The sequence below is a fragment of the Tubulanus polymorphus genome, chromosome 4 (genome assembly GCF_964204645.1).
Source record: "Tubulanus polymorphus chromosome 4, tnTubPoly1.2, whole genome shotgun sequence".
Lineage (NCBI taxonomy): Eukaryota > Metazoa > Nemertea > Palaeonemertea > Tubulaniformes > Tubulanidae > Tubulanus > Tubulanus polymorphus.
This window is the reverse complement of record NC_134028.1, coordinates 11860490-11887260: the sequence shown is the minus strand read 5'-3', so window position 1 is coordinate 11887260 and position 26771 is coordinate 11860490. Positions and strand designations below refer to the sequence as shown.

General features: G+C 36.5%; 1 protein-coding gene across 2 annotated transcripts in view; it reads left to right on the top strand.

Annotated features, from left to right (window-relative positions):
* Positions 1 to 586: 586 nt before the first annotated feature.
* The window catches only part of LOC141904637 (putative E3 ubiquitin-protein ligase MGRN1), a 124027-nt gene continuing 97842 nt past the window's right edge, over positions 587 to 26771 (top strand). For both annotated transcript variants that reach the window (XM_074793264.1, XM_074793263.1), the window contains exons 1-2: positions 587 to 728; positions 23099 to 23217. In XM_074793264.1, the coding sequence (XP_074649365.1) occupies positions 635 to 728; positions 23099 to 23217 (213 nt within the window). In that variant the 5' untranslated portion in view covers positions 587 to 634. The remainder of the gene's footprint in view (positions 729 to 23098; positions 23218 to 26771) is intronic.

Sequence of the window (26771 nt, the reverse complement as noted above, 5' to 3'; positions counted from 1 at the left end):
GGTACATTCTGAGTTTCTGAGTTAATCATCGCCCTTTTTTCACGAGTGTTTGTGTAAATTTAGAGTCTCTGAGCTGGACATCACTAGTTTAATTTCACATTAAGGGATTATTGGTAACTTTCGACTCGAGATCTAGAATCATTATAGTTAGTGATTAGTTTGATCGTGCCACCTTTGAAATCTTCAATTTATAATAGTTTGAATACGGGGTGATTGCCACTTGGGTTGTGACAACAATATGTTTCCATGCCTACGTACCAAACTTCAGTTGGCAGGCATGGAGACATATTGTTAAACTTTCAAATCATGGAGTCACTTCTCTTCATTCTCTCAAGTCAGGTTGAAATAGACATTAGTGTGTTTCTCCATGGTTATGATCGGCCACTTGTAAAGTACATGTAAATCTCTCGTAAAAACGCCTACCATGACGGGAAAAAGATAGAGACCGGTAACCAGTCTAACTTTCTAGTTGATATAAATTGATAATTCAGATAGCCGAAACGAACTTTGTTAAGGCGATCATTAGCCATCCGATCCACTCGCTGCACGTGAATTAATCGGAGCCAACCTCTACTATGTCAGTTTTAGTGTTTTACTGTTCAGTCAATTTTTTCGTACAATTTGTCAAATTTTCATGAAAATGGGTGCGTTTATAAGTAGTGATAATGCCGGTGTTGAAGAAGTGAACATCCCTAATGTAAATGCTTACAGATATCCTCCCAAATGTGGTGAGTACAGTATTAGGCCTAAAATACACTCATATTCATAAACGATTGATTATTATTATGATAGGTATGTTCATGTCCGCGCGGGGCGCCACTATCGATTGTTAATGGGAGGGCGCCTGGGGATTTAGAGGGTAATTATACATTCAAAGAAGACAGTGTAATTGATTACTTTGTTTGCTCAGTAGACGTGTTTGTATCAATCGGCCAGTTAAGTGTCGACACTTTTAATCCTTTATTTTCAGATGGTCACCATCTTGTGATGATTGAATTGAATAATAAAAGTTGCCCAGCCAATAGAGTTACTGATACAATACCTAGGCACAAACCTATCAAATCTATTAAATGGCAAAGAGACAAATCTCAACAATATAGAACGCTAATTAACAATGCGGAATTGACCGAGCTTAATAGAAATTTAACTAATGTAAATCCCACAACTATTAACAAAAATTCAGTCGATGACTTGACAAACAAACTTTCGAATATAATGGTCACAGCTGCAGATTCCTGCGGTATGTCCAGATTAAGTTGGCCTAGAAAAGTAACCACTAAAGGGAAACATAAATGGTATGATAATGAATGTAAGAGACTAAAAACGATATTTGATAGTCGTAGGAACAAATATAGATATAGGCCTAACAAAGTGGATACGAATTTAAATGATATGAAAATTGCTGGCAAAAACTATAAAAAAGCTATGTTTGAACGTCAAAAATCCGCCGAGACTACATTTATTAATGAACTAAGATCCTGTGAATCAAAAGATCCAAAACAATTCTGGAAATTGATAAATTCGCACAGCAATTCTAACATTCCAACTGACACTGTCACCCTTACATCCAATGACTTTTTTGATCACTTCGCTGACCTAAACGCTCACGATGAGACTGAAGTTTTTGATACGGAAACAGATCTACTTTTAGACGATATAGATGACTCTATGCTTAATGCTGAAATAACTATGCTAGAATTAAATAAAGCCATTTCTTCCTTAAAAAACAACAAAGCTACCGGTATGGATCTAATTTGTAATGAAATGATAAAAAATTCCGATGATAACTTACGCTCATCCTTTCTTCAACTCTTTAATCTATTGTTGACATCAGTTGACATTTTTAAACGTAATCTTAAGACATACCTTTTTAGCCAAACCTACTCTTAAAACCTACTATGTATTGTTTTATTATGCATGTATACCCAACTTATGTAATTTTAACAATTTTCTGTGTATTTTGTATTGTGTTTTACATTGTGAAGCGCAGCGATTATTTCTTAGATCTGCGCTATATAAGAAAATATATTATTATTATTAATATTGTATTGATGAGTGGCATTATCCCAGAAAGCTGGACTATAGGCTCTATTAAACCGATATTTAAGAATAAAGGCAATATTAATTGTACGGATAATTATAGAGGTATAACGCTAGTTAGTTGTTTAGGCAAACTTTTTACAAATATCCTTAATAATAGATTAACATGTTTTATGAAGGTAAATCAACTTTTAAGTGAAAATCAAGCAGGTTTTAGAGCGGGGTATTCTACTACCGATCATCTATTCACATTTAAATCTATTGTTGAGCTATACCTTAATCAAGGTAGACGTCTTTTCTGTTGCTTCGTAGACTTCCGCAAGGCCTTTGACTCAATATGGAGAATTGCTTTATGGAAAAAGATGATGGCTTTAGGTATAAAAGGTCTCTTTTTAACACCGTTCACAACCTCTATTTGAATTCCAAATCTTGTGTATCGTTTAAAGGTGATACTTCAAATTTTTTCCCTTCAAACATCGGAGTAAGACAGGGTGAAAGTCTTTCTCCCCTGTTATTCGCTATTTTCCTTAACGATATTGATAAATTCTTCAACGATAACCATAGTAACTCACTCACCTTTATTAGCAACCTATACAAAAAAAGTTTTGAAGAAGAAATTGAGGTATTACTGAAATTATTTGTATTATTATATGCAGACGACACAATTTTATTTGCAGAATCAGAATCTGAATTACAAAACAATTTAAATATACTATATGATTATTGCCAAGTAAACAAGTTATTTGTTAACATTGATAAAACGAAAATAATGATTTTCGCAAGATCGAAGCAAAGATTAAAAACCTTCTCGATTTTCTATTCGGTGATGAGACATTGGAAAGAGTAGATGAGTACAATTATCTTGGAATTTTGTTTAATTGGGATGGAAAATTTACAAAAGCGAAAAAAGCAATTCACGACAAAGCTGTTCGAGCAATGTTTGCTATTATTCAAAAAGGCAGAAGATGTAATCTTCCTCCAGACTTACTTTTTAAATTATTTGATTGTTGTGTGGCACCAATTCTATTGTACGGGTGTGAAATATGGGGGCCATGAAAATATCGATATACTAGAAAAAGTCCACACAAGGTTTTGTAAATTAGTTCTAAAAGTACCAAAATTCTGCCATAATACTATGATATATGGCGAGACTGGCAGATTACCTTTATCGACTACTATTAAACTTAGAATGATTAAATATTGGAACAAAACTTTGAATGCTAACAAGTCAAAGCTGAATCTAGTAATGTATAATATTTTGTACGACTTATACAGAAAAGATTTATATGTATCTGATTGGATTTGCCAAATTAAGGAAATTATACAAAACTGTGGGCTGAACTTTGTGTGGCAAGACCAGGTAATCGATCTACGGTCGATAAATATCATAAAACAATCTCTAAAAGATAGATACATTCAGACATGGAGGGAAAAATTGCAAAATAGTGACATATGCGTAAATTATAGAATCTTTAAACTTAAATATGATTATGAAAACTATTTATCCGTTGTACCAATTCACCTCATGTATAGTCTCGCTGAATTTCGGATCGGTAGCCGTAAATTAGATGCAAACAAACTTAGCAATGTAAATATTGATAGAAACGAACGTATTTGTACATATTGTAGTCTTAACAAAATCGGTGATGAATTCCATTTTCTTTTTGAGTGTTCCAAACTATACAATATACGAAGAGTTTTCTTAACACCTTTTTATGTAAATAGACCAAACACTTTTAAAATGTCACAATTATTTAATGCTGTAAATAACAATATATTAATTAAACTCGCTAGATTTGTAAATGCTGGTCTCAAGCTACTTAAGTAAAATTCATGTATACATATCTGTTATCTCTATTATTATTCTATTCTATGTGTATCTCTGTTTTCTTGTTTTTAAGTTTTGTAAATTATAAATTTTATTGTACAAATTCTTGTAACCTCTATGTACCAATGTTTGGTTAGAGCGAAATAAATAAACCTAAACCTAAACCTAAACGACCATTATTGATTAGGAAAAGTGTGATGCGCGTTTTTACTACGCGTTTTGACATCGCGTAGTAAAATCATTCATAAAACCTGTCTATCAATGCAAATGAGCTGAAATCTTTTGGAATCAACCAATAAGATCGATCTTTATCACTTGGGGGTTGGTTTAGTGTATAAATCCGCATTTTAGACGAAGAAAATAGAAATCGAAATATACCCTTTTTCAAGTGCAAAATTCGTCAGCTTAGGACCCGGAATAAGCAACGAATCATCAGGAATCGGAAGGTTTAGGATCTTAAAATTTAAATACTGAAGACCGCATGATTTTATTTCGTGTCGGGGCCGAGCGATCGCTGCCGGAAAATTCAATGTCTAAGTTTTGCGTTGAAGCGAGCGATACAAAATGGCGGCCGGCACTTGTTATTGAATGACGACGCGCCGCGCTGCTCGTGATGAGATCAATATTCAACAATTATTCATCGGTCTAGCGGTGAATTATTGTATTTATTTTCCGATTCATAATTATTCATCACTATATTTTTTTTTGCACGCTGATCGCCACTACGCTCCCGTCGGTGAAGCGGCTGTTGAAAGAGGGAGGCATCTAATGGGATAAATTGAGGCTTGTGATGGGCAAAAATAGAGGCGCGTGATGGGACAATGAGGCTCCCGAGGGGATTTTCCAAAAGCAGCAAAATTGAAATATATATAAAAAATTGTTGAAATTTAGCTCAAAACAAAACAAATGGATTATTATTTGGTTATTATTAGTAGTATTATTAATATTGCTTGGGTTATTTTTCTAAACTGATTGATTTTATTATGATATCATGAATATATTTCAAATTTTAGCGTTTTGAGCTAGGCCAAGCCTAATTTTCTGCTTTTCTTAACTAGAATCCATTTAGCAAATAATATATAAAATTGGTATATTTAAATCAATTTGCAATAGGAGCCTATAGCTATAGACCTAACTGACAGGCCTTGATAATCATGTTTATTCATTTCAAAAATTATGTAGTGAAAAAAATAATTTCATCTGAAATCATATCAATATTTCTCAATATTTCACATTTTTTCTTGCCGTTACCATGGAAACCTAATAATAATAATCTATATAATAATAGATATTCCTAGATAAACTTAGGGCAAACATTAACTATTGATAACTAGTTATTCTATCCCCTTTCTACATCATAACTTTTGATCTAACATCGATATTTTCATTATTTTACCATTTTTCGGCTGGTTTCCATGGAAACCATAGGCATTTGGAATCAGATAAAAATTTTGGGTCTTTCAACTGTCACCTGAAAGTGCTATGAGTGTATTGCTCTTTAAATTTCTAGTCTATCACTTTTAGTTTAAGAGATATTGAAGTTTGTTTACATGAAATATTGCCTTCTTAGATCACAGTTTTTGTGTATAGAAACATGAAGACACTTTTCGCTCAAATTTTCAAACTTTAATTTGCGATATCTCTAAAACTACTGAAGATAATTCAAAAATTTAAAAAGCACATTGTTATTTGAGCCCTCCCCATTCCAACAAGCTTTCTTTCAGTAAGATTGGAGCTATTTGAATTTTTTATGGATATAGCTAATTATGATTGACGTCGAATGCCTTGCTACCCACCCGGGATCCCTACCGAACACAGGCCAGGGGCTTGTCTATCTGAATACCAGGCTTGTTACGGTTCCCTACAACGTCTGACGCTAAAGTTTCATATCAGTGTTCTCCATTAGGGTTTTTAAGGGGCCGCCCGCCCCTTTAATTTTCATGTCCGCCCCTGTAAAGATCGTCCGCCCCTATGAAAAGATTAGCCGCCCCTGTAGCCGACATAGTTTGAAAATCCGTCAGTGACGATCTTTGGTCTGATATCACCATAGATAAATGATCAGATAGCATTAAACATTACTGGTATGTCGATAATTGTATAAATAATGTGCCAGACAAACGCTTCATGCCATAAAAACTTATTTCATACGTCAATAATTGTAGAAATGGCTCACACGCGGCGCCGCTCAGGTCAGGCCTATAAATATCCTGGGATTTCCCGACATGTTAAAAATAAAAAAAATCAATGCGTGCGAAGGTCATGACAGATAAACACTGCTGCATTCAGCCGCTGATTTAACGAAACAGTGGCCTCAATTTTTCAAGTCTCAATGCCCATAGAAAAACTTTTATTAAGATTTCCAAATTTTTTATCAAACATTAGGTTACCAAATGGAAATAAATAAAGGCTTGCTGAGCTTTATTGACAAATCTAGTTAGGCCTATATGAATGGAAGAACATCGAACTATTTTATGCACGTAGGACTACCAATCTCCTTCAGAAAAGTGCTTCAAGCAAACTGCCGATGATCGCTTTCTAGGCTATTACCGAAATTACCGAATTTAAACTAATTGATTATGACCCCAAATGCTGGGAAAACGCATCTGAGCACCTACAAATAGAAAATTTATGTAAAATATGACTCCAGCAGGCATCTGTTACTGATATAATATGATTTCAATTGTTAAAATCGATAAGGAATAAATAAATATGTTATATCTCATTTCATCTCGGTTGATCTCGGTTCACCTCGGTAATAAGGATAACCGATTTACACCCCTCATGCACCACAAAAAGCCGCCATATTTGTTATGTTGCTTCACTTCAACTATTTTTTGAGGCGACTAGTCAAAAGTTTTGAGCTACTACGATCGTCAAAAGCTACTAAGGATTACAAATTTATGCACAAACAATAGTTTGCCTAACTTCCGTCTGATTACAGAACAGTCAGTTTGAGGTAAGTTGATGGTGTTTTAAGGGGTGAAATAGACGCTCAAAGCCTCGTCCCTCGAAAATTAACCTTATATGAGCACTTTTGCCCTAGACGTTGTTTGTAGAGCGACGGCTAGGTACTAGACTTGGGCTTGTCAAAATTTGATGGAGGGTGGATGACACCAGTCACCCTATATAGAAAGAGAAGGGAGCTAACTAAATTGACTATCTGTACATTACCTTTCCAATTCTATCGACTCATTTCCCGAATTTTCAATCGCTTTATATGAAATCAGGGTTTCGTTGGGTATGTTCATGTCCACGCGGGGCACCACTATCGATTGTGACGACCATTATTGATTAGGAAAAATGTGATGCGCGCTTTTTTCACACGTTACCTCGTAAAATTATTCATAAAACCTGTCTATCAATGCAAATGAGCTAAAATCTTATGGAATCAACCAATAAGACCAATCTTTATCACTTGGGGGTTGGTTTAGTGTATAAATCCGCATTTTTGTCGAATAAAATAGAAATCGAAAAATACCCTTTTTCAAGGACAAAATTCGTCAGCTTAGGACCTGGAATAAGTGACGAATCATCAGGAATCGGAAGGTTTAGGATCTTAAAATTCAAATACTGAAGACCGCATGATATTATTTCGTGTCGGGGTAGTCTGAATACCAGTCGTTGTTACGATTCCCTACAACGTCTGACCACAGGCACTCGCCGATGGGCTTGGGATACAGTTGCTGGGGTTTTTGATAGTGTATCTGTGTTTTGAGTGGTTATTCTGCAATAAATCCGAGAAGAAATGTCTTGGTACTGATACGTTTAAAAAGATATTGGCCGCTGGCTCCACACACGGCGACCTCACAAAACACTAACAAACTTCGTTTTTCAATCTAAAATTAAAACTTTTATTTTATATGACACTTACTAGTGATATGACAGTTATATATCCTATTATTCCATCCAATTGTGAGACACTATCAATTTGTGAAACGTCTTTAGTAATATGAAAGAAAAGGTAGTTGACGAAGCGTGAGCGTATAGGAAAAACTTTACAGGCGTTGAGACGGCTACACTAGGTCACACGGGCACCTGCTACAAGTATTCCCCTTCTATATTCAAATAAAGCGGGATTTCGTTATGATGTCACTCAGCGGAAATGACGTTCGGTGACCAAGTGTTGCCGTCTCAACGCCTGTAGAGTTTTTCCTATACACTCACGCTTCGTCAACTACCTTTTCTTTTATATTACTAAAGACGTTTCACAAATTGATAGTGTCTCACCATTGGATGGAATAATAGGATATATAACTGTCATATCACTAGTAAATGTCATATAAAATAGAAGTTTTGATTTTAGATTGAAAAACGAAGTTTGTTCAGTATTTTGTGAGGTCGCCGTTTGTGGAGCCAGCGGCCATTATCTTTCTAAATGTATCAGTACCAAGACGTTTTTTCTAGGATTTATTGCAGAGTAACGAATGAAAACACAAATACACTATCAAAAACCCCAGCAACTGTATCCCAAGCCCATCGGCGAGTGCCTGTGGTCTGATGCTAAAGTATCATATAGATAGGGAGTTCAGTACAACATTCTAAGTCGTGATTCAGCAGCGAATTCACCGTATTTTGTCTTTGTTTAATCGTAATTATCTCCCCTCAAACATAAAAATTTTACAAAAAAATACAGGTTCAGAATCTTCTAAATCTTGCCTTTTGTCTTACATACTATCAGTTTTGGGTTAGTTGTTTATTTTGCGAATTTTCTTTGACGTGAAAGCGCGGATGGCGTGAATTGGCGGCACGCCAATTTCATTCCTCGAATTCCGCATTTGTAGGCCTATTTTGTTTGTTTACTGCCAAGGGCGAAACGAACTCTGACCTAGGAAAAGTGCGAATGGGCAGACGCAGAATGTTCTCAGGGACACCGTAGATTTTGCCTCGTACTCGTACGAGTCGTCTGCAGCTAGAAATTTTGAAATTCTACCGTCCTTGGAAAGGTAGGCCTAATCCTCTCGCTTCGGCGCTAATCTCTTCTTGTGGCAGTCACAATCTGATAGACATGAATGTCATCTATCAGCCAATATAAAAATATCGGTCGGTTAAGTCGGGAAAGTATTGTAATTTTGCTGTTTTGTTCACAGATAAGCGCCGCGATCGACAAAATGGCGGCCGCCGGTATGAACCCTGACGATTGTGATAAAGATCAACAATATGCCAGCTTGAGCCATTCTGAGTGTTCTAATATCGCAATTATCGGTAAGTTATATTTATTAGCTTTACTCGGTAACTGGTATGATAACTTATTGAAGGGTTTCTAGCGTAAATTTGGGGTTGAACGGGAGCGACTCATTATTGAAGGGGCGACTGTCAATTGAAGTAACAGCGGCGAGCATCGTTCATTTGCAATGAAGTGCTGCGTGAATTAACGTTATTCGCGCATGCGCGATAGCTCATGTGGCTATTACATCGAGAAAACCTCTTCCCTACAACAAAACCGCATGATATTTTGTTTTGACAGCAATTAGGCCTAAACAATCCACGTACCGGTACTGCTTCAATAGGCTATTAGGCCTTTGCGTAAAGTTGATAGGCCTAATGTCTTATGAGACATTTCTTGTATCTATTTATGAGATATGTTAGTCAACACATTTCTTTCTCATTTAATTTCATTTTTCATTCATTAGTCAAAATATTCAGTTAGGCCTTTTAGGCTTTTTCATTATTTTTTTTTTAGATTCAGACTATCAAATATCACACAAATTAAAACTAACTGATCCCAAGCCACCACATCTTCCATTGCCCATCTTCCAGATTTTTGTGAGCATTTCGCTTTTTTTTATTATTGTTTATTTCTGATTATTTCTAGGTCCATTTTGTGAGAAATAGGGTATAGATCCTACATGGATTTCTTCTGGTCAGGCCTTGTCGGATGATGCGTTTGTTACCAATGGTGTTATTTGTGAACTTTTCAAGTATCAAAAGAGTACATCCGAATGTTTCCACTTGTTTAGAAGACTGGTTCCAGAGATTGCGGCCTCTGAACATACATCTCGATTGACAGTTTACAACCAGTGGAAACGAATAAAAGAACACTCGTCTAAATTGAGAACTTCAAAAACTGAGCAAACCATTTATTTGAATCGCGAATACAAGCCACCTAGTCCATCATCAACAACAAATCTACATCCGAATAGGGAGGTTGCGCGTAACGAAGTTCTTATCAACCAGGATGTTAGGCCTATTATTCGCGACATAGGTCTAATGTACCAAAACTGTTCAGACAGATGATTGCATCATCCAAAATCCACCGTCTTTGATTTTATTAGCTGCCATCGCTGCATCATCCGTATCAGCCAGGGATGTTCTGAAAAAGGTAATTGAACAGATCTCTAAAATCAAGAATCGGATCAAGCAAGTTACACGGCGATACAACAAAATAGTTAGGCTAAACGTAATGGACACTATTCGGTTAGAAATGTTGATCAGAGAGACAAACGTGCGAAGAATGTTAGACAAAAATGAGGCATGAGATAAATGATCTGAAGAGTCAAATCAACCAATTACAGCGAGAAAAATCTAATTCGCAAAAATTAAAATCAAAATGGAAACGAAATGCCAAGAAGACTTCAAGTACCTCTAGCATTACTTGTACTCAGTGTGTGGAGCATGCCCAAAAGATTAAAGAGTTGAAAGAATGTATTAAGTATTTGGAGTCGAGTGAAATAATGGAAAGGCTGGAATCTAACTATTTTCCCGAGTCAGAATCTCAACTTCAGGTAAATATGGCATTAGTATTTACTTTCGTCGATTGACACAAAATGCTGTTTTAATTTTGACAGTATATCCATTTATATCCATAGGTGAAGGAGGTCCGTGACGGCAAACTCATTTATACAGATTCTATCCGACTACTTTACATGAGACTTTTATCGCTTGGAGTTCCAGTGTCTAAATGTAGTTTAGTTGATGAGAGTGTTATCACCAGCTTAACAGATAAGACAGTAAAAACTTTGCCTTCAAAAGGCCTGACAAGTTCTCTTCAGTCTGAATGTGAATTAGATGGGCAGCTTCACGTGGCAGAGGAATTAATGTCCACTGACAATTTAACGCTTCAATTAGATGTGACTAAAAAAAGTTTTGTGAGTATGGTGGCTACCAGTTTACAAAAACTAACAAGTCAAGTGGCAACGAAGAAACCTTTTCCATGGGAATTAGAGAAATGGTTACTGGGCACACTCAGTCATTTTTGGACACTTTAATGAAAATATTTTCAGATTTAGCTGAAGCCTTTAGTGATGATTCGGATCATATTTGCAAAATTGAGGCTAAAATGGTCGCAAACATAAAAAATATGATGACTGACCGGCACGTGGTAAACAAAAGTTTTTAAAGAAAAATTTGAACAATTGCGCACAGATTTATTTGACAAATACTTACATGATTTTGATTCAATGAACTCAGATCGCAAGAAGCAGGTGACCGAATTACACAGTTTGTTTTGTGGGCTCCACGTTATAGGCAACATGGGTACAGTTGCTTCTAAAGCTCTTAAGGTCTTCGAGTCAATATCATTGACACCTGGAAGTAAAATAACCGAATACGGTTTTGATAAGGGTAATGCGCGAACTTTTGATTTAATTTTTGAGTTATCTCAATCATTAACTGTTTCTGGAAGTCAAAGATTCGGTAAATATGCTGATTGGGAAGCATTCCTTATTCAGAAAGATACTTTCATAGACAGCATATCCTAGAATTTTTCAACTCACAATCTGATATAAAACAAATTAATGAGAGCAGTTCTAGATAGCATTTACTCACCTGTTGGTTTATCCGAGTAAATGTATTTACAAGGCAATAAGTTTAGGCCCAAAGAGGTATAAAGAAAACAAACAAAGGCGTGAGTTGATTCGTAGAAAAGGGATATGAAATAATGATTGAACGAAAAAAAAGAAAGTGAGAGTATTCTGAAGAAACAAAATTTGTTATTGGCATTGAGGGATAATGTGCAACAAAATGGAGTCTGGAAAATTGATGATATACAGACTAAATTAGCAGCATTTGATAGAAGATCTGAGAAACTGAAGTCAATCAAATTACAGATTAAATATCATAAGAATATTCTTTGCAGTAAAGCAGAGAAAAGTTTGTTTCTTTTTTCATGTAATGGGAAGGCATTTTCTTTGGACCAGCTAATTTCAAATCTCAAACAGATTTTATAAGAAAATCCTACCAATCCTGTTGCTTCAAATGAAACAGTTCGAGTCGTAAATATGCGAGATGTTGGTGAACGAAATACTTTAATCAATGAAATAGTCAAGTTTCCAGATCCATTAGTTCGAGTTGTACCAGATACTGCTGTTCATGTAAAACGTTCGGTCGTTCAAAACATAGCTAGACATTTGGTTAAGAATGCCCAAAAATGTAAATTTTATCTTCGGCGCGAAAAGACTTGTTACCAACAAAAAGAACAAAAAATGTATTCGTTTCAACTAAGTGATGTAAATAGCTTTGTTGCTGTAGCATATGGAGACAATTGGTACTTTGGTCAAATTGAAAAAGTTTTAAATGAAAGTAATGCCATCATTATATTCATGAAACATGTAGGGCAAGAATTTTTCATTACGAAAGGACGTGAAAAATATAGAAAAAGAGTTTATATTGCTAAAAGGCCTGAATGTTGTACCAAACGATTCAAGTCCACGCATTTGGAAGCTTAGCCAGGATGCTGCCTCTATTGATACATCTTTTGATAGGTATCACCTTAAGTACTTTTAAGTAGGCCTAGTACTTAAATATACTTAAGGCAATACAAAAGAATGACATACAGTTCAGCTTAATAGAGAAAAACTCATTTGATCTAATTAGCATAATCTATGCAGATGAGTGATAATATTTGAAGGAAACACCAATTTCAAATTGCTAATTAGATCAAATTTCTAACTGTCAAATGAGTTTTTCTCAATTAAGGTGAACTGTGTGTCATTCTTTTAACAAACCATTGTAGTACAGTGTTATTGTGTTTAGTTAGTTGTTATTCTAAATATTAAAAATGGCAAAAATTCAAATTTCAAGGAAATTCTGCATTAATTATGTAAATAAGGGAGGTTTTTTGGTAACATTTGCATGTAGGGTTTCTATGCTATTGGTATTGTTAATTTGATCTGTGTCTATAAAACATGTATTTGGAAAGTTTTAATGAATGAGATCTCAATTCAAGATTTTGATGCAAAATCATCTGGAAATTGGCGTTTTCGTAAAACGTTATCGCTAGTTAGCATAATTTATGTTAATTAAATCAAATAGGTATCCTTGAATTAGGAGGAACTGAGTGTTGTCTTTTGTAACAAACCTTTGTATTACAGTTTAGTGCTGTTTTATTTAGTCACTGGCTATTTGAAATATTGATGCTGGCAGAATAATACCAAATTGAGAGAATTATGCATAAATTATGCTAATTAGTAAGTTATTTTTTGTGAAATTTGCATATGTGGTTTCTGAAACATTGTAAATTTCACATGTGACTTTGATAAATATGAAATCTTATTCAAAAGGATCTTAACTAATGCCGAATATGTGTTAAATCTCATTCAAATAAGTAAAGTAATTGTTTCTCGCATAAATTATGCTAATTAGTGGGCTTTTTTTTGTTAGGAGAAAGTGTATATTTATCACTTTTAAAGGTTTGAAAAAATTTCTTTGACTTTGATTTTTTTGACTTAACTCCCTTATATAGAGGTTGCAATGCAACAACTGATTTTAGTGTCAAATCAAACCTTTGCACTCAAATACAAATAAATTAATTAGTTACCTTGTTGACTTGGAAAACGTGTTTTATAATAAAATTTTTGATGATTTAAATCGCGAACCGGAAAATTTATTGATTTGATTTGAATTGAATTGATTGCCACAATCGGGATTTCCAATACGAACTTAATTGATAAAATCTGAAAATTCAATATGTCTCTCTAAAATTGCTCAATGTTATTTTTTGTTGATGAAACGCATAAATTTTGGTCAATTTTAACCTTAAGAATTTGAAACAAGAGTAATATCTGCATTGGCATCAATGTCAGTTCAAGTTTAAGTCCGAATCCGTAATTTACACTCCCATCATGCACCAGGAAAAGCCGCCATATTTGTTATGTTGCTTCACTTCAGCAGTTTTTTGAGGTGACTAGTCAAAAGTTTGAGCTACTATGATCGTCAAAAGCTTCTTACAGGGTTCGTAGCGATCCTGGAAAGTGCTTAATAGTGCTTGAATCACAAAATGCGTTTTCAAGGCCTTGAAAATGCTTGAATTTTCAAAATTTCAGCAAAAATCATTGGAAGTCCTTGAATTTTTAATGTTGTCCAAATTTTGTCAATTAGTTTGTTGTATTGACTTCAATACGCCCGCGCACTGCCAACCACGTGTGAGAGTGCTGTGACTCTATACTGTCAGCGTGCTATAGACACGTATACACTGCTGACTTGTGTATATATACAGTACAAATGTATTAGGCACGTGGCTCACTGCTGACAATGCGTATACAAATCTATTAGTAGACACGTGGCGGTAGGGCACTACCGCTATCACGCGCCGCGTATATACAAATGCCGTTGTGATGAAATAAACAAACAAAATACTTCAAAATAATTCTAAATTGATTATTGGTAGTAAATAATGACCTCAAATTAATATAAAGACTGTTCTTGATTTTGACGATCTTTGGAGCATTAACTATCGAAAAGTGATTTTTTAGGGTATCCCGAGTCAGGGTATCCCGAGCTGATCATGATTAAGCGTTAAGCTGTTATCATTTAGACGTTTAAGCCGGTCATCGAAATTTGTTGCATTCAAAATTAGATAGGCCAGTATGGGAAGTGCCATTTCTCTGACTCCTGGTTGGTGCATGAATCATACAAAAGTTGGATTCAACGCAGACCAATTTCAACAGAAGCTAGGTGCAAGATATGCGCCAAAACCATTTACATATCTTCGATGGGAGAAGCGGCTCTAAAGCTAATTTCAGCCATCGAAACTCAAAAGGAGCAAATTAATCGATTTAAATAGGTAGATGAGCTGTAATTTAATTTTGTATAATTTTGTTATTTTTGCTTTCGATAGTATAGCTTTTTGATGGCGAGGTCTACCTGTAGTTCTGTTGAAAGGCCCACAGATTTCTTGTTTTAAAGTTATTAATTTCTGATGCATGTAGAAAATCTTTCTTAAAATAAAGCTGAAAGATTCCAAAGTTATCAAGTACTCTGCTAGGCATGGATGTTTCTTTATGATGATTTGCGTTTGTACTTCTTTCTGCAATAAAGGAATTTTCATTGCAATAAATTCGCCTTAAATAGTAGTGTTTATATGGTATTTTTCAGAAAATAGTACTTGAATTTTGTTGAAATAGGTCCTTGAAAGTACTTGAATTAAGTTGGGCCTGGAGGCTATGAACCCTGTCTTAGGATTACAAATTTATGCACAAACAATAGTTAACTTCCATCTGATTACGGAGCAGTCAGTTTGAGGTAAGTTGATGGTGTTTTAAGGGGTGAAATAGATGCTCAAAGCCTCGTCCCTCAAACGAAAGTTAACCTTATATGAGCACTTTTGCCCTAGACGTTGTTTGAAGAAGGGTAAAAAAATTTTTTTGTGCTCGCGGACGGCCACTACGCTCCCGTCAGTAAAGCGGCTGTAGAAAGAGGGAGGCGTCTAATGGGATAAATTGAGGCTTGTGATGGGCAAAAATAGTGGCGCATGATGGGACAGGGAGGCTCCCGAGGGGATTTTCCAAAAGCAGCAAAATTGAAATATATATAAAATATTGTTGAAATCTAGCTCAAAACAAAACAAATGGATTATTATTTAGTTAGGCTATTATTAGTAGTATTATAACTATTGCTTGGTTTATGTTTCTAAACTGATTGATTTTATTATGATATGAATATATTTCAAATTTAAGCGATTTGAGCTAGGCGAAGCCTGATTTTCTGCTATTCTTTACTAAAATTCATTTAGCAAATAATATATATAATTGGTATATTTAAATCAATTTGCAATAGGAGCCTATAGACCTGACTGACAGACCTTGAAAATCATGTTTGATTCATTTCAAAAATTATGTAGCGCCTAGTGAAAAAAATAATTTCACCTGAAATCATATCAATATTTCTCAATATTTCACAATTTTTCTTGCCGTTACCATGGAAACCAAATAATAATAATCTATATAATAATAGATATTCCTAGATAAACTTAGGGCAAACATAAACTATTGATAACTAGTTGGTTTACCTTTGTCAGCGATATGAAGTTGGCATTGAGCCAATTCATATAAAATCGCGCTACGTTTTTTTATGTGAGCGTAGGCCTATGTTTTATTGGTTCTCGGCCTAAACAACTTATAATCGATGCGATTGAAGACATGGTGAACCTCCGTCGATGACATGGTCAACTTATAATTTAACTGTTGATATTCTACGAAAACTGTTTTTGGTGGGAAAATTCTTAGCTTTTGCGTATTAAATTGCAATGACCTTGATTGGGGGGTGTCGTCTCTATGAGCGAATGTGATTGGCTGTTTCTGGGATATACGGGGAATTTTGGCGCTACTAAAATAACCATGGAAAGCTATAAATGGCGAACGTTTGATTGGACTAGGTGCCGTAAATGTGCGAATCCCAAATGCTCATTGCTGGTGAGAATATAATTATTTCACATATTTGCCATAGGTATCGTTTCATTTTAATCCCCGGGGATTGTTTTGATTGTCATTGATGTGTAAGAGAACATTCACTTACAGATAAGGCCTCCATGTGCGCGTTGAGTGCATTAGACTGTTACATGTACATACACACTTGTTCAGTATATTTTACAATGTAGCTAATTATACTGTAACGCTGCTTGCTGGCATGTGCACATTTGACATGAAAATACGCTTTAGGCCATCCTAAAATAATTGTCTGTTTGGCTCAAGCTTTCAGGATGAGTCGGTAGGTAGGTAGAAATTTTTTTTGCAAAATTTTTGGACAAAAAAAAACAAATTTATTACCTATTCTCACATGGAAACAATATCACAAATCTGCGTTGTGCACGGGAAATTTGTGTTGAGCCTAGATTTCAAGAATAATTCTAAAATTATAACTTCGTCCAGAGCGTCATCTCTGTGTTCAAAATGAAATAGTACATTGTATATATGCAATACATTGTATATACACTTTAAACATACGTAGCTCATACATCGGCAGTGGGTCGACCGTTTTTATAAAAAATCAAATTTATTTCAATGAATCCCAGAAAAAAGTTTTCACTCGGCACCTTTGAAGTCGGGTCGGTCAGGTTACGGCAAACAGACTATTATTTCGGGATGGCCTTATGAATAATCATTCAAACTTTTATAGTAGACGATGAACGCTGTGTGTCCTGTTTGATAGAATTTGTAATAAATTGTAATTTCTTGTGACCTGAAAATACTAAGCAGCAAACTATAGGTCTAGGTCTGAATATTTTAGTGGTAAAATCCAGGATTTATAATGATCTACTTACATACACCGATTTTTTACGGTACCGGTATTTTAGCTTCCGCAGCCATACATTGGAAGAGATTTCCAAGACTCAATATTCAGTCACCCTCTGATTGGTGACATCATATGAATTTTATTCAAATATTTTTTCATATTGTGAAAAATATTTTTTTTCAAAATATAGAATAGTTTCCCTGCCGCGCCTTTATGTACCCTACAAAATGTTGAACGTGGAACGTAAACAATGTATATCTTTGGTCATATTTGACTATCGTCGATCAATCAAATTCAATGAAATTTTATTGCTAACCGAGATGACGTATTTGAAGTCAAAATATTTTTTACAAAATATCCGGAATATATGTAAAATATGACTACAAGGTATTTACTACTGATCTATATATTAATACGAAACTATGTACCAAATAGCGTCGCCGTGGAGAAGAATTGGGCCTTGAAATTCTGTGTGGTAGTCAATCATTGTATAAACTAATGCAACGGGTATAAACGGTGTGAAAATATTTATAGGAGGCCAATCGGAGGCAGACAAAATTTCAGCCAATCAGTAAGCAGGAATTTTAATTATAGACTCTTCTCGCACCAAAACAATTCTACAGTACTGTATCACTATGCTGTTTCAATGGCCCAGTTAGTAAAGTACAAGACTGGCACCTGATGGGTCAGAAGTTCGAGTCCCACGCAACACCGTGCATATTTTGTTAACCTCCGATAGTTCCCGGTCTCCACGGGTACCGGTCATCAAAGTTCATAGGGTCTCCACGGGAATGGACACAAAGATTTCAAATGGCCTGACTTAATTCCATTGCGAATGAATTGAACAGTTTGAAGTTCTGGGCCAAAGGAAATCACCTGTGGTTTCCACGGGTATTACTCTACTATAACATGATTTCTAGTGTTAAAATCGATTAGGAATAAATAAATATGTTATATTTCATGTCATCTTGGTTCATCTCGGTAAATTACGTCATCTCGGTAATAAGGAGGACCCGAGGTGCGCGACTTGGAAAATTGAAGGAAAGTTTGGAGAACAGAGGCACCTGTACCAGAGCTCTCTACAAATTGTGAAATGGCCTCATGTAAGATCACTACAAAGAGAACGCGACACCTTTACATCTGCTCATACTATAACCCAATCACCAGTGATAGTGAGTCATATCAGGAACTTAGGCGTAGTCTGCAGAAAGCAACCACATCCACGAATAATGCAGTTTTATTGATCGGAGGTGACTAACCGTTCCTCGTTGTGATTGGAAGCAGAGGAAGATTAAACCCTCAACAAGAAATATCCAAAATCACACAGACTTTCTTGACACCCTAGACGATATTGGCCTCACGCAATTAGTAGAGGAACAAACACGAGGTGAGAACACTTTGGATCTCCTGATCCTACGACCCAAATTTCTTTTTGAGAACAAAAACATAACCTGGAGTCTCGGACCATGATGTCGTGTTCTGTGAAATTGACATCCAGCCAAATAGTCTAAAACAGACTCCACAGAAAATTCCTCTATGACAAGGCAAACTGGGACTCCTTTAACTGGATATGAATAAAAACCTACAGTGATGTCCAAAATCTTTATGAAAATAATAAATCAGCAGAATCTATGTGGTCCACCTTCAAAACTCAATTTGAAAAAAGTGTCAAGATGAATATCCCAACAAAAACTGCCAAGGAAAGAGATGGACTGCCTTGGGTTGACCAAACTTTACGTAGGCTTATCAGGAAAAGAAGTAGACTCCACAGAAAACTTAAAAAATCTGGTCATCACACTCATAGACGACAATATAAAGAATTAAAAAGAATTGTACAGAAAGAACTCAGATGCGCCCATTGGAAACACATAGAGGATATTGTCACTCAAAGTAACAATAACGACCACGGCCAATTTGGAGGACTTAAACGCATTTGGACCTATGTCAAACACCAAAGGTCAAAGGGATCAAACATTCCCCCACTCGGAAATGATGAAATTCTATACAACACATCCAAGGATAAAGCCAACATTCTTTATCAACAATTCAAGTCTGCTTTCACAAAACAAAGCAGCATCACTAAAGATGAAATCCGACACAATATTAAAATGTATGGGAACTTCCCAAAAATGGAGGATATAGATATACAAACTTGAGGAGTAGAGCAGTTGCTGAAAAATTTAAAACCAGGGAAAGCAGCTGGACCAGATAACATCAAATCCCGGATCCTGAAAGAACTTGCCACAGAAGTAGCCCCGTCCTCATGTAAATATATTGCAGATCCTATAGTAACTCAGAAGTACCAGAGGACTGGAGGAATGCAAATGTCACCCAAGTCTATAAAAAAGGTGACAAATACAATGCAATCAACTATCGCCCAATATCACTGACTTGTGTCTGTTGTAAAATCATGGAACACATCATGACCTCAAACATCATGAACCACAGAGAACAACAAGGGATACTCTATCCGCTCTAACATGGTTTTCGTTGAGGACTTTCCTGCGAAACGCAACTGGCGGATTTACTGATGATGTAACATCTAACATAGACAACAGAAAACAAACGGACTGCATAGTAATGGATTTCAGCAAAGCCTTTGATAAAGTCAGTCACCAGCTACTCGTACACAAACTTGACCACTATGGGGTCTTGGGCAAAACAAATGCATGGATTGAAGCATTCCTTTCAGGAAGAAAACAGGCAGTCATTATTGAAGGAGAGTCATCTGAAACAGTGGATGTTGAATCAGGAGTTCCACAAGGATCGGTTTTAGGCCCAAGCTTACTCCTTTTCTACATTTAAATGATATACCACTGAATATAACATCTTAAATACGACTTTTTGCTGATGACACCATCGCCTACCTAGTAGTCTCCTCACAGAAACATGCAGAAGTGCTGCAACATGACCTTGATCTCACTGAATGGGAAACTAGATGGAACATGGAATATAATATAGACAAGTGCCATGTACTCAGTATCACAAGAGGACGTCCCTACCAATACACTTATGAGCTTCGAGGCCATGTCCTATCACATGTACAGACAGCAAAGTACCTAGGTGTAACCATCAGTATCAAAACAATTGCACCCTGGACAATTGCCCCCAAATCAAATCTTTTTAATCTTTAAGTAATACAGATCCTAGAACAATTGCCCCCTGGACAATTACCCTCCAAATTAAATCTTTTTAATCTTAAAGTAACACAGATATTTACTTCAAATTAATTAGACAAAGTGAACTAATTCTAGCTAATTACTCTAGGACTGCTTTAAAGTTTTTGATTGGCTAGGTAACACTAAAACTAATTCCAATGAATCAGCCAACGTTAACTAATGCACTAGTAAGTGGACTTATTAAGTTTCCTTTAATTAGGTCAGTGAATTATAATTACACAAGGAATGATTTAAAGTTTTTTATCTGCACACAACATCAGTAATTCTATAATATCTTATAAATCCATTTTCAATATTATACAAATGAATTTCTTGGTAAAGTATTTAGGTGGTGTTAATCCAAATCAAAAAGGATTTTATTCGTGGGGCAATTATCCGGGGGGCAACTGTCCTAGAATCGTAACCATCACCAACAATTTAAAATGGACACCCCATATTGAAGAACTTTGCGACAAGGCAAATCGAACCATTGGATTCCTGAAAAGAAATGTTAACATAAACTCGATACATGTGAAGGACACAGCTTACAGATCACTGTCAGACCCATAGTAGAATATGGGAGCAGTGTCTGGGACCCATACCTCCAGACTGACATACACCGATTGGAAATGATCCAACATCGAGCTGCAAGGTATGTCACTAATCGTTTCCACAATAGATCCAGTGTAACAGATATGTTGTCCCATCTACAATGGCAGTCACTACAGGACAGAAGAAGACAGTCCAGACTCACACTATTGTATAAGCTCACCAACGAACACACTTTGGTTGATACAAGTACAGGCTTGGTTCCACCTGTCCGCAAAACTAATGACTCACACTCTTTCCTTTCCAAGTCAAGTTCTCCCGCACGGAAGTCAGATGACAATCCTTCTATACCAGAACAGTTCAAGATTGGAACGCTCTACCTGCAGATACTGTGTCAGCGGAGAGCATTGAAGCATTTAAGTCCCTCTTATCCCACACTGCTTAGCTTAAAACCATTATTAATATTATTATTATCATTATTACCATTTTATTACTATAATCATTACTATTGTCTGTATATATATGTATATATATTTGCGCACACCCATACACTGTTGTTTCATCAACCTGTTGATGCTGACAGTTATTTGGAAGAAGAAGAAGACCTAGAGAAAGCTCGCTGAAAACTAGTTAGTTACCTAATTGTTGGTGGTAAGCCTTTTATGGGCTTATACCAATGTTAGGGATGACAAGGGTCAAAACACGGTTGAAAAAAGTAACACTTCAAAAATATACTTTCTATTGACTTGAGTCCACAATTAATTCACGAACTAATTCACCTTTTGAAATAATCAAATTTTATGTATGTTTTATGTTTTGAGCAATTAATCAACATTGTTTTGAGAAATTAATTATTTATTCCACAAATTTTCGCCATTAATCGCCATTTCTCTGTATTGCATACATGTGGCATGATAGACAAGGTGACCTACAGGGATTTATATAAAACTTCCAAAACGAAACGGCATAAAATCATTTTTATTGGGTGAAGGGTTAGGGTTTCGATAGGTTTAGTGTCAAGAGGGTGAGAAGAGGGTCCAGAGGGTTCCGTTTCACAACTAGGGATACGTTTAGGGTAAGGTGAGGCTATATGTAGTTAAAACATTCGGGTGGTTTTCAGCGAGCTCAGTGGTCTAGTGGGGAGACGCTGCGCTAGTAATTTACTGGCCCGGGTTTGAGTCTCGCTCTATCCGCTCTATTTTCTCAAACTCTGTTCTCCACACTTCCTTCGAATTTTCTAAGTTGCGCATCTCTCTGCTCTCCATTTAACCCCTTGGGGCTCTTGTACAACAGAGTCTTCATACCCCTTTCATTCACAAGGGTGCAGTCATCTGGACAGGCTACCTATGCCAACCCACACTGACCATACATCCCACACAACCATATTTATATCACACACACACTATACATTCATACCTGATTAATCTTTACATTACACACCAAATAAACACAACATTTATATACACTACAGTCATTTCTGTGGCTCTAGACCATTTTTGTGGAAGAGTAATACATTACCTGTACGCCCTTTTCTAAGCCTGTAACTGTATTTAGATCTGAAATAGCAAGTGGTGTTCGCCTCACTATTCTAGTGCCAGTGGTAATCTCTCATACACACTTAGGGATCAGGGTCCGGAGGATTTCTGAGGAAGCAATGTACTTATTCATATTCAGACTGTACTACTTATTTCTCCGGAGTAACAGAAACATCAATACTGATAACCCATTATCGCTACTGTGCAGCTATATTATGTATTGAAATTGGCAGATTGTCAGATTGTGGAGCATTTCAAACTAAGCCTGCCCACAAAGGTATTGCATCCCTGGTACCCTAGTTTAGATCAAACTTGTCTTGACCTGACGATGATCTCTAGTGTGAGGTCGAAACGTCGTGTTCTTATATTTTAGATTGTTTCAATAAATAAATTCCCGATTTTAGATTTCTTTTAATTTTGAAATAGTGGGTTTTTATCTTATCATCTGTTCACCGCATTCGAGTGTGGTTATCGTACCATTGTCTTTCTATAGGTGATCAATTATTATTTGGCTTTAATGAAGGTGTAACATTATATTTCAGGTAACTATTTTGGTAGTCATTTCATCATGGGTGGAGAAAGATTTGACACTATACAACCGGAAGCGTACTTATTTGGTGAAAATCAGGATTTAAATTTCTTAGGAAAACGTCCAGTTCCTGTAAGTCAAAAACAAATTATGATACTGAAAGCCTATTGCTTATTTATAATGTTTCTTATTCAATCAGTACGCGGGAATAACCCCAAACCATGTAGATATCATCGATGAACCGAGCGTATAGCGATGGTTGGAGTTCGCTTCTGGACAGACCTTTTTCCCATTCAGCTACAAAGATATTGGCATATGAAGGAGCAAAAGGCTTACCCATTGCGGTACCTTTTACCTGTAGATATGTGTTTTCGTTAAAGTTAAAGTCGTTTTTCTTCAGGCTGATTTCGAGTAGTTTCAGCAGCTCGGCATCCGGGCGTCCCGGGTTTGGGTTATCTCGGAGAGCTTGTTGGATGCTGGTAATACCCTCTTCGTGGGGGATGTTGGTGTATAGCAAATCGATGTCCATGGTGACGAGTAACACATCAGCGCTAAATTGTTAACCGGCCAAAATATCTAAAAAGTGGTTGGTATCTTTGACGTACGACGGGTGACTCCGGGCGATTGGCTGCAAGTAGTAGTCGATCCATTCCGAAATTTCGTAGGTTTCGGAGCCGCAGTCGGAGACGATCGGTCTCCCCGGTGGTACACGATCGGGTACCATCCACTTCTCGCGTTCTTTATGGATTTTGGGAAGCAGATAGAACTGCCGCTGTTTCGGATTGTACCACGGTCGGGTACCGGAGGCCTACAAATGGTACATTGGGCCAGTTGGCCTCATGTCCCTTCGGGTAAGGTACATGGGGCCAACATCAAAGGGACCCTAGGCCAAATTGTTGGCTATAGTACCCATCGTTGGCCTGTGAAACCCTACTTCAGGGATCATTATTATGATTATTAATGATATTGCGACACATAAAGGTATCTGCAGAAGAGCAAATCTTCCTCTTTCCAATGCATGTGTCCAGGGAATCGTAAAACTAAAAACGACTTAATACACCCGCAAACGTGTTGGCCCCAAGTCCCAAAATCGGGTTTTAGCCCCACTACGCCCCCAAATCTGGGGTTAAGCATCCATAGCCTCTATGAAGCAAGGTCCTTTCTGGGGGATGTTCTAAAATGGTGATCTGTTTGCTAGACTTAGTGTAAGAAAAAATTAGCACATTGCAAATGACTAAGTCGAGAACCCGTGAAAAACGACCAAGTCGAGACCTCCGTGGAACCCTTTTTAGGAGGTCCGCCCGACCTTTTATAGTACCCCTCGTACCCTGAAACGTCTTGGATCCGTCGACAGGGTCCTATAGTACGGGGGGAGTATTTAGACCATTCGCTAGGGGTTCCCGTTGAAAGTTGCCACCCCTGAAAAGTTCGATGAAAAATGTCAAAAAAGATGAAAATACTTAAGTCGAGACCTGCTTGGAACCATTTTCAGGGGATCTTGCTGACACTTTATGGTAGGCCTATGGCTTTAAAACTTCATTGATATTTAGAAGGGGTCCTCTAGTAAAAATCCACTTCAAGTCTTGTTTTGCAGTTTAGAGCCGGGCACCATTGCCACGCCGATACAACAAAATCATGCAAAACAATATGAATGGAAAATAATTGCACACGTGTAAATGAATATAAATGTTGTTGTTAACAATAAAAACGTGAAAATAGATATATTTACTGATTCCATGAATAGTAATAATGCCACTGTAAGTGTTGTCTAAAAACCTAAGCATAAAACGTTGCTTATCTATGTGTAAACGTTGCTTATCTACGTGTTAGTGTTGTCTAAAAACTTAAATCATTAGTTATCGCTACCACCATAGTGTTAAAAAAATAAACGTTGCTTATCTATGTGTTAACGTTCTTATCTACGTTTTAATCTACAGGTTATTCTACTGAATTCATATCATGCATTTTGGGTTAGTCTGATGTTTTTTAGATTTCTTGACATTATTCTTTACCCTTTCGTAGATCTTCATAAATCCTGAATCAGGTTTTTCGTTTGTGTTATATTTTTCTGCTAATGCCCTTAAAACTCGATTAGAATTAACTACATCTCTAATTCTACTTTTTTCAACGGCAGTTACTTGGCGAAACATCCTGTCGATATCCTGCAGCTCTTCGAATGTCATCGGTTTCGGGTTAGGGAACTAAGGGTTGGCGGTATAATGTCGCTGTCCGAGTCATTCGTAGCCATCGCATCATGCATGCTTAGGGTTTCCGTACTTATGACAGCGGCCTAAAAGCAAAGGTTTTATTAACACGTGCACATTTTATGATATTGCTTAGTATGTAGTAGAAAGGTTAGAATTTACTCGCTCATGTGGCACGTCTTCTCTGGTTTCCACCACCTGCTTCGGCTTTACGGTAACGATGTTTCGCGGTTGATTCGATGACTAAAAAATTACATTCTCAAATTACAAACAAAAATATAAGAGGTATATATCATATGCTGAATCGACTTACATCAGCTTGATTTTACATTACATGCTCATTTTCTGCAATTTTGTCCCCATGAAACTCACCCAGAGGGGAGTTTCTTTACGCACGTTGTGCACGACGAGAGGCAATATCTTTTGCACATACGTTTCCAGTAACCGTTTAAGATCACCAGTCAAGAATACTATTACACCCCCATAAGTGGACACAGTTTTATGTCCCCTTTCTACATCTCCAGTCACCTACGTAAATTGGTAAATTATTATAATGGCACTGAAAACTAGAACGTAAATAATATCACTTACTGTCACATGATACATATCGGCATCTTCTTCACTTGACTCTACTAGACGTAATCTGTTAACATCACCTACGGTTAGGTGATTACTACTCTGGCCCTTTGGGGATTTTGCGAGCAGATATAGGTTATCAAGTGATTTCTTACTGCTGTGGCTGTTATTCATCTGCTTTTAAGAGGTATTCATTGATGTGCAGTTTGATTAAACGGGTTTTAGGATAGAGCATCATACACAACCTCAAAAGGAATTACCAGCGAAAAGTTTCAGCTCCTGCAGATCCTTAAGAAAATAAATAGCCAAGAAAACAAGCATCATTTTAAAAATTAAGACAGTATCGAATTCTAAAGTACATATAGCACAAGTGGTGACATGTATTAATTGTTATACATGTAATTGTAATTGATACGTTTTGATCCAGCCTGCTTGGCGAGGCGGGAACTTCCGATTAAATCATTAAATCATTATCTCGAGGAAGTCTCGAGGTCCATGGACCTCTTGTTTTATCCTCAATTGGCACAGTAGCGTGGTAGCCAACAAAGCAAACATGAGACGAGATTCTAACAGTATCAGTTGAGTTTCTCACATTCTGATATGTACTATGCTTAAAAAGCAGGTCCTATAAGATAAGAAGGGATAACTAAAACTTTGAATACCATGAATATCAACAGATACTTGAAGTTCACACTGGCTTGAATTCAGCGTATTGCCTCTATTATGTCATCATCAGCGCCATTCACACAGGTGTCAGATGAACTAAGCAATTTGGAAATTCCCTCAGTTACACTTTCCATCACTTATATCTCAGTAATCCATCACTCATTGCAGCTGATTTCTCAAGAATGATCATTATGTAATTTTATAAAATTATCTATCATTAAAACAAAAGCTTTTTAATAT